This window comes from Lineus longissimus, chromosome 1 (assembly GCF_910592395.1).
Source record: "Lineus longissimus chromosome 1, tnLinLong1.2, whole genome shotgun sequence".
NCBI classification, from domain to species: domain Eukaryota; kingdom Metazoa; phylum Nemertea; class Pilidiophora; order Heteronemertea; family Lineidae; genus Lineus; species Lineus longissimus.
In genome coordinates this window covers 5,178,007-5,187,401 of record NC_088308.1, presented here as the reverse complement: position 1 = coordinate 5,187,401, position 9,395 = coordinate 5,178,007, and the positions used below count along the sequence as shown (strand labels likewise).

The 9,395-nt window shown below is 41.8% G+C and overlaps 1 protein-coding gene across 5 annotated transcripts; it reads right to left on the bottom strand.

Moving 5' to 3' along the window:
- Positions 1–418: 418 nt before the first annotated feature.
- LOC135486249 (uncharacterized) lies at positions 419–8,433 on the bottom strand. 5 transcript variants are annotated; one of them, XM_064768919.1, is made up of 3 exons: positions 8,252–8,433; positions 1,578–3,033; positions 419–1,456 (listed from the first exon to the last, which is right to left on the bottom strand). In XM_064768919.1, exons 2-3 carry the CDS (start codon positions 2,956–2,958, stop codon positions 1,050–1,052), a joined length of 1,788 nt encoding a protein of 595 aa, XP_064624989.1. In that variant the 5' UTR covers positions 2,959–3,033; positions 8,252–8,433; the 3' UTR covers positions 419–1,049. The 5 variants fall into 5 exon arrangements, with proteins under 5 accessions (XP_064624989.1, XP_064625006.1, XP_064625024.1 ...); XM_064768936.1 differs by lacking the exon at positions 8,252–8,433 and adding an exon at positions 6,642–6,727; XM_064768954.1 differs by lacking the exon at positions 8,252–8,433 and adding an exon at positions 6,465–6,571.
- Positions 8,434–9,395: the final 962 nt, after the last annotated feature.

Sequence of the window (9,395 nt, the reverse complement as noted above, 5' to 3'; positions counted from 1 at the left end):
GCTAGCTGATATACTAACCCGACTTGTTTGTTTTTTTCGGCCATCGAACAAACTAGTGTTTCTGTTTGTCAAAGAATGAAGAGCTACGCCAGGATGACAACTATACAATGCAAGTTCAAGTTTTCGTCATCTTCGATAGATGGTGTATACATGTAGACGACTCTTATTTGGAAAGCTGCCATTATTCGAGATGGCAGCACTCTATTTGGAGAAGTTCCATGCATTTACCACGATGATTCGAGACGGTAACATTCTTTCATGAGACCTACCATGCCAGCTGGCAACGTCCATTTAGAGAATGCCATGATGAGAGGGCAGTGCTCTTGGTACACAGGACGCACTGTATTTGGAGAACTGCCATGATTCGAGATGTCAGCACTCTACCTGGACACTCCGTTTAAATGACAAAGAAAAAGTGTTCTCAATAAATGTATGTTTATTAGTAAGCGAGCCTTCCTTGTCACATGCCTAACTTTCGTCTTCTTTTCTTTTATAGCGTTTGCCAGCAAGCTTATTTTGAAAGCTATCGATATGATCAGAAGCAATACATGCCTAAAGCACAACCCTGAAGGCGAGGCCGTTACATCTTGACTCTCGCATACATGGTCTGACTTTGGCCAATACCTGTGCGGAATTATAGTCCAAAATCAATGTATGTACGGATGAGTACGGCAAATGCAGTCACTTTGAGTCCTGCTTCACGGATCCCGGAAGGAACCTTCAGTACAAGTGCGTTCATATTCCACAATCAGATCTTGGATCATGACCACAGAAAATCTGTGAACGATGCTTCAGATTGGTGTCACCGTGCATGTGTGCAACGTATGCCCCTAACTTCTGGCCAGTGCAATTTTTGCATTCTCTTTCCATGATTGATGTACACATAAACATACATGCACAAGTAAATTGATATTCCAGATAAAAATCATTAATCACTTGCGAGTTGAACCAGTGGCCATCTTCTCTGCTTGTTCACAATCCAGCAAAGCATTGACCACTGGTCAACAACCAGCATATACTTATGTAGACGCTTGAAGATGCAGCACATGTTACGTTTTGTGCGCTGCTACATACTGGTCGTACCGCTCAACCTCCTTGAAATAAGGAATCAAATAATCCGCAAGGAACGGAGGAGGCACTGCTTCGCGTACAACTTCGACAACAGGTGGCGCTAGCCTCTCCTCGACCTCTTCCAAGATGTCCGCTCGTTTGATCTTGAGAAGCGTAGCCTTGAGGTCCTCTAGCCTTGCCCGTCTGTGGAAACGTCTCCAGCAGTAGAAGCTGCGCAGTGCTTGTTCTCGATGGCCATCACGTGGGTTAGACTTCACGATATTAGTGATGTCCGACTCTATGTTGAGTTCACCTCTTGGTGGTTCGAAGGGCAGCTCCCGGTAGATGCGACACCAGTCCTTACCAATGGCGTCGGCGATCACGCTGCAGGCTCGCAAGAGTTGGTCTGAAATTACGAGGAAAAAAAGAAGGTGCAAGCTAGTTTTGTACAAGTTTGTAAAAAAACGAGTCTGCATTAGGATTTTGATTGTATATTTATGATTTATGGATTTATGTTTATGACTTACTTTTATCTTTCTTCTCTTGTTCGTGATGACCGCTCCTCGGCGTCTTAATCTCAATGGGTATGGAATAGAACATCTTCTCCAACATGTCCGGACTCGTCTTGTGCAGATGGATCTTCTTCGCCAACTCGAGCGAGTCCAATATTCCATCCAAGATTCTTTCAACATCATCCCGCTCCTTCTCGGCCTCGGCTAGGCTTTTCTTGGCCGATTCGAGTTCGTTATGCGCCTCGAGTAGCTTGTCAATCCGGTGTTGCGTTCGATTCAACTTGCTGTTCAACTGGTCAAGCTTCCTCTTCAGCAGCGGCATCTCGTCCTTCAGGTTTTTTATCTCTGACGTCACTTCGTTCATTTTTTCCTGAAACACGACTGGTTCTAGGCGATCCTGGTCACGTTTAAGTTCTGCTTTCCTAAATTCTTTTATCTCGAGGTCAACTCTCTTCTCGTTTATTTCTCGCCTTAACAACTCGTCTGCGACGAGAGTGTTTGTCTCTTGAGTTCTTAGGAACGCCATTTCTTTTTTCTGGGCGATGTGCTCAGCTTCGATATTTTTCATTTTGTACTGGGCGTGGTAGCACTTCTCGTGCAGTTCTCGCGATAGTTTAGCATACCTGTTTCGTTCCTGTTCAAAGTCAGCGATATCATTCTTGATGAAACCAGGATAATTTTCATCAGCATCAATCCACGTCGTCAGAATCTCGCAGGCTTCTCGCAGATTCTCGCAAGTCTGTGGAAACATCAACAGGAACGGAAGCTCCTCGCAGTCACATCGTGACGCAATGTGCTTTGCCTGCGAACCGAAAAATTGACTTTTCAAAACCAAGACCTCACTCTGGAATTTATAAGCCATGAGTCTTATCTGCTCGATGAGTTTTTTAACTGTTTCACGCCACATCATGCTATTTTTCGCGTAGTCACTCGCTGTATCAAGTGGCGGATCGCGTGCCAAGTCGTAAAACGACAAACAGTATTTTCCCAAGAAGGCCGCCGACTCGCGTACTTCCGCGATGGCCTCCTCAAACTGGTCCGGAACTGCTACAAGAATCTTTTGGACGCATTGTTTTAATTTTGATAACTCTTTCTGACCCACCACCCATCTCTGCCCTGGAAGAGCGATCCGGACCTCAATTTGCTCAATCATTCGTGTGGTAGTCAATTCGGGAACCTTGGCCCCTTTTAGCACTTCTTTCAACGGCTTTACCCAATAAGACACCTCTTCGTAAAAATCCTTGTGCGGGGCTAAAAACTCCAGTTCGGCTTTCGCTACACATTTCAACGCTCTCCTGACAGACTCCCGCAACGTCTTCCTGAGGGCTTGGAGTGACCTTGGCGGAGAATCCCCAAGGTCATCCTGACTCGTCTTCCGCGGTGTATCCATTGGCATGTTGGTGTAAGCGGAGATCACATGGAGATGTTGGTTGGCTACTTCTTTTGGAGGTCACTTAGTATGGCACTGTAACTAGAAAGATATAGAATAACATTAAAGAGATAACATAGATATTTATCAGTGTTTCAGAAACCACTGTGTGAATCTAAAATCGATTGATCTTCCTTCTTCATACTCATTCATATTTCTTTGTATTCAGTCAGCGGACGGCCCAGAGCTAAACGTGGTAAACGAAGTTTCTCTTGAGCTGTTTAGCTCTGTATGTTAAGAAGATTCTGAAAAGGAACAGGAACATGAACAGACGAATTACCAACTGACAAAATGCTAGTCCCATGCAAATTACAATATGAATGAACGATGTCACGCAGTCACGAATCATAAATATAGTCTCATAAATTGCTGTTACTATAGCCCATCTTCGGTATCAAATAGCAATAGCAATGAGAGATGCTCGACCACTCCGGAGACACAGATGACAAAAAAGGATCAGAGAATGAGGAATGAGGAATGATATCCGACGACTTGCATTGATCTTCGTACCGCAAATGCTTGATGTTACCAGTTGTCGTATACGTCCTGCTGCATACAACTCTAGTGAGACTATCAATTTCACTCAACAAAGCACAATGAAAATTAAAAGCACCAAGCACAATTAAAGCACGATTCCAACCGAGTGTCACCGTAACTATGACTGTTATTCCCAATGGGATAAAAAAAGCTGGCGCCGGGACGATCAAATATTCATGAACTCTAATTGACTTGTGAAACGTACCCCTCTGCTGTCTGGGTCCTTTCTTTATTGCAGCCAACAGAGCAAACTCCGATAAAATGCCCTTTGTCTTGCCAATTACTCATTGAATGACATCAAATATCACCCCCAGTATCCAAATCACCCAAAGTTTATTAGTTCTCGTATGTTGTTGACAATAAACAAACAAATATGATGGCAATTGCCGATATCGCAGCAACCGGCGTAACAGAATGAGGAGTGATGGTGGCCTGGGGCAAAATCACTCAACTTCGCAGCGCTATTACATAGATACATATCAATCGTTATTTTACCTTAGAGATATCAACCCAAAGTCGTACCTTTTAAAGGGAAGTTTAGAAGCAGAAGAGGAAGAAGAAGAAGCTTACCCACTCTATGGATCAATAGAATATAGAGTTCCCCTTTCCGGTAAATCCAAAGATTTTGCGGCTAATCCAACCAGCGTTGGAACAAGTTCCTGTAAGTATACTCAGCGCGTACGTCACAAGACCATAAATATCAATCAGTCTGCCTTGATAACCTCATAACTGCGATATGGATCTTGACATTGGCAGTCCCACACAAAATCAATTCTAGATACCGAGCGTCTAACCAATTATTTTCGTTTTATTGGTCTGGCATTCCAGAACCGAGTTCATACCCTCCCAATCAAATCGTCAACAAATAAACCTTACCTATTGTATGGAATAATATGAAACATAAAAGAGGAGAAAGGGTATTCACGACACACTTAGACCAAAGGCCATGTTGATCAATCTTGTAATATCGGTGGCATAACAGTACTTTTAATCAAATTTTGCTTTTCTTGGCAAGGGCTATGATTTCTGAGCGTCTGATTTAATGTTTATGATGAAAACATTAAAAGAAAATTGCAACAAACCTGATAGAATGCTTTAATTAGGGAACTGCTTTAAACACCGCGTGAATTTATTGGGTTTCATTTGGCAATTAATCAAAGAGGTTGTGTACATGTAGACGTGAATGCTTCTTTGCTGTGTAAGACAACATGTATAGCAACAACATCTATCTGTGCATATCCAGTCCTTCTTTCCGAGTACTATTTTAAGGGATGGCAACGCTAACTGATTCATCATTCTTTTCGATTGGTTTTCATTTCGCGTACAGTTTTTTTCTTAAGAGATAGCAATTTTTCAGATTTAGTTTTGCCCCGAAACAGCAGAAATCCTGAGTTTTGTTGCTGCAATTTTCACCGTCAAAAGGATTTATTGGCAAAAAGTAAAGAATAAAACTGCACTCAACCCGTGCAAATTGATTTGGCACAAGTCTTGTTTAATTTTCAAGATAAATCTTTGTTTGAATATTTGATCTTTTAAAGGATTTTCTGAGCGGATTGTCAAGCTTAGGCCACGTGGACTGAAATACATGTAGGGGTGATCGATCTTATATGGACCCAGAGGTGTCATATCAAGGGCGCTGACAACAATTGAAGACCAAGTTCGTCAAATTTGACAGCGGACCTAACGATATATGTCCTTATCGCACTTCTTGATATACGTAGAGTCCCCAGTTTGAAGGTAATAAACCAATGGTTCTTTATCGCCTTCTGATCAGTAGATATACTGCAAAAGAATAGAATGTCACAAGAGACCATGAAAGCACTGATGACAGATGTACGCTGTTGGCTGAACCATTGGGGTAATATTAAACTTCCTTGGCTGAATCATGAAGGTATACCTCCATGGCTAAACACAACAAGCTTATTAGGTGCCGCTCACGTAAATGATTTTATGACTTGCCCTTTTCAATGTTTGTTTATGGAATAAAAACATGGCTTTAAACTTGTGATACTTTATATGTCTATATGGCACCACCTTTCCCGGTGTGATAAAACACTTTTCAAAGCTATACTGAATTTGGAATGGAAACTTCCCTTGTGTCTACAAAGGATTTATAGCTCAATTGAAGTAGAGTTCTAATATGCTGGATGGACCTGTCATATAAGGTATAAACCACCGTTTGTTTAACCCTACTATTTAATTTTAGGGAGAAGTAGGCCTATGTATATAATACAATGAGTTCTTCAAAATTAAGACCAATCCATTTTAATAAAAATGCGATTAGGCTTATCAATGTCGTGGATTTAATAACATGTCATTTTAATCTGGTCAAACCAGATTGGATAATTGAGAAAATGCAATTTCTTACGCCACTAAATCTGTTGTTTCCCGTGTTAGAAGACATTATACATGTCCTTATCATAGAATTTTAAACTTCTGTTATACATGTTAGTAATCTCAAAAATATACAAGCGAGCTCGCCTCATACATTTTTGTTGAACTTCAGTATCAATCTGAAAGGTGGTGGCCATCAACTCGATAAAACTACTGGTATATCGCAATTCCCCGACAATCGGACAGAATGAAGTTAAATCATGCCTCAGCTCTGGGATGGTGATTGAATCAGTACCCACCTAAGAATGTCAAGTCTCAGTAAACGATGGCTTGGACACTGGGGTTGGCCAGAGGATGAAATGCTTGGTCGTCTGGATGAATTTGATTTGGGATGATAAATGCTGGCCTCCTCCTTCTCCATACATGAATCCTTCCTCTTACTCACCTCACCACGGGGCCGCCTTGTTATGGACTGAGTGATTGAGTGTGTTTAAAAAGGCTACTCACCATTTGGTGTCCACCAGGTTCGCTGCTCAGATTCACATCCAAATGTCGAAATAAGGCTTCTAACTGTTGACCAAGGTTTTCACCGAATTACAAACCTTCTCCGTAGTGGTTTTTGTCTTATTCAAACAAGGGTTGTTTGGCCGTGGCGGTGAAAGGAGTGCTGGGCAAACTTTGGTGACCGAGGAACCCCACTTTTATATATCGCGTATAGCAATGAAATGACGAATAAAAGTAACCTAAAAACACTGAAGAAAACTAATAGGTTTGAGTACCTGTAAATATTCTGTGACGGCAACGCCGAAACAGCCGTTACATGACAATGACGTATTCAGGATGACCCGATTACTGTCCAAGTGGAGATCGATAAAGCCTGAATGGAACTGTTTAGACTGGTAAAGCCAAAGGCCGTTTTAGGTCAAGTTCTTCCTTGATTTATAGGTAGTAAGGTTGGTAACAGTAAACAGTGGTGGCATTTTTACCCTGTATAGGCCTACTGTGGTCAGGTTATTTTAGAAAACCGGATCAAATGTTTATGTTTTAGTTGTCCTGACACTAAATTTGGAAGGTCCACTGAAAACAAGGTTGGGAATGCCACCCCAATTACAATGTAAGATGTTCCTTCTTTTGTTTGACCTGCCGGTACCGCGACACTGAACTGAGTTTGACGAACTCTCCATTGCTCAGAGGGCATTATTTTCTGCCATTTTTTTAAAATTCAGTCAGTTTTTTCACAACTCGTAAATTCAGAATAGCTACGTGGGAACACACTATCGGTGCGTCAATGCCTCTCCAGTAGCCATCGAAGACGTTGGATGTTCCCAAACTCGGGCTTAAGCTGTAATTATTTCATTGAGTACAATGTAGATATCTCCAGTTCATAAAATATAAGATCCTTTAATGTACTAAATAACAACATTAATGCACATTAATTTCTCGTTAAATTGCCCAAATTATTATCCTACTATATAAATCGTATCCTCGGGTGATTGTGAATTGGAAGGGTCAGTGGTGCATATTGAGTGTGTTTTTTCGTTGATGTAGTATTATGAACGAATCAGTCTTCTCCGACATGACAATGAAAATGCGAAGATTTAACCCAACATTTAGATTTAGATTTTTATGGGAGTATCGTGGCCCTAAAATGTGTCCTCTTGTGTCAACAGAAAATGTGAAGTTTCTGTTCCACCACGAAGATATTGTGAAAAAATCGATAAAGATAACCTGATCTGATATGATGTGCAAATAAAACTAAATGTAGAACTGTAGGTCATCAATGTTTTTAATCATGAGTGACAGAAATGCAATATCGAGTTAATGGCATGAATTGTTGTGACAATGTGATCAATTCTTGAAGGACCCACTTGCACAGCTGGGCACTGAACCAAGGAAAAGTTAACGCGGCGACATCGACCGAAGACGGTCTCCATCATCATTGGTGTTTATTAGAAACAGCAGTGATCAGGAAGCTCAACTAAAAGTAGTGAACATTGAAACAAAACTAGAAGGTACATTATAAAAGGCCTTGGTCACTTTACAGGATATCCATGATTGGAAGGGCAGGGAAATAACGCAGGTGTCCTTGGTGTAGCAACCCAGAGTCGCGAAGAAATTGTGAAATCAAGACTGCTCGGATATCTTTCAGAAAGTCGGTGCTGATCTCAATTGGCTAGGAGGCAACTGCAGTATTGGCCTGTCATGGTCACTGGACCAATATGGCTCCTTCCCGCCATCTTCCAACCCCCCAATCGCATCTGATAACAAAAGCATTGATCAAGCCGAAACTCGCTAGGATTAGATAAGGAGAGTCATTTTTTCATGGCCTTCCTTTTTGAGTGCAGCTTTCCAAATCGGGCATTCAATCTCGGATGCTTGTCAGACTCACCTTTTAATCGTCCTCCTGTCTATTCGTACTCCTCTCTAACCCATTGGCCATTCTATCCTGTCCACAACGATCAAGTAAGCTAACGACCCGAGTTAGCGATGTGCCTAACGACCATCAAACGAGGTATGGCTTCTCGAGAAAGAGAGCGACAGTAGATGTGATCATTCGTGACGTCTCGGGCCACCGATTTTATTTACAATCGCATTAGATAGGCCAATAGCTGAGGCCATGGACATGATAATTCACCCATGATAGGCCGCTATATAACTAATACACAATTGTACGGTTATGTGATCCACATTTATAAATTTGTATGGGTAGCAACATGATGACTTTCATGTAAATGGTTGTGTCAATATAGGCGACGTCACACCAGGAATTCTAGTGGCACTGGAATACCTGCATTTATAGGCCTACAATGATTTGTAAAGCATTTCAAATGGCACATTTTCTCTCGAAAAGAGAGAACTTGACAATTGTTGACAACGTGGACCAACTCGTAATCAAACTACTCTTTGAAAACGATCATTTTGGATCCATTTACGGTTGTCTTGGTTTGGTCAACTGCTGGTGACCAAACTCCTTGGTCAATTGACAAACTTCGGGTTGGCAGTCAAAAGGAAATATCTGACAGAATTTACAAACTCTGCAGTTGGTCAGTCAACTCCGCCAATTATCAATTTCAGCAATGTCATGTCAGCCGTCTTGTCTCACAAGCAATTAACTCACCCAGCTGGTTAGCAATTCATCAATTTGTCTCATTTGTCTATTTGGTAATCAATCCTCAAGTTAATTTGAAAAGTCTCAAAGACTTCCTTCTCTTTTTCTTCTGATCACTTCTTTTCCCGGGTTTAATATTCATGTAGGTGTTACCTGTAGCATAGGAGACAAAGCGTAGCCAGGCATCAGAGGTCACACTGGTTACAGCCACAGGGACTATCCTGGCCAAAAAGTGGACTTGAGGACATCCAAACCTTGATAAGGACCAATTGTGGTTTGAGAGAGGTGTCAAGCGTGGACCTACAGTCAAGTCAACCACCCGGACCTCAAGTGCGAAAGCAGCCACCACAACCAGATTGGTCCAACGTACACTTGGTGGAAAACCAGATTGGCGACATGGATGCAAGGTCACGTGGTCTCAAAT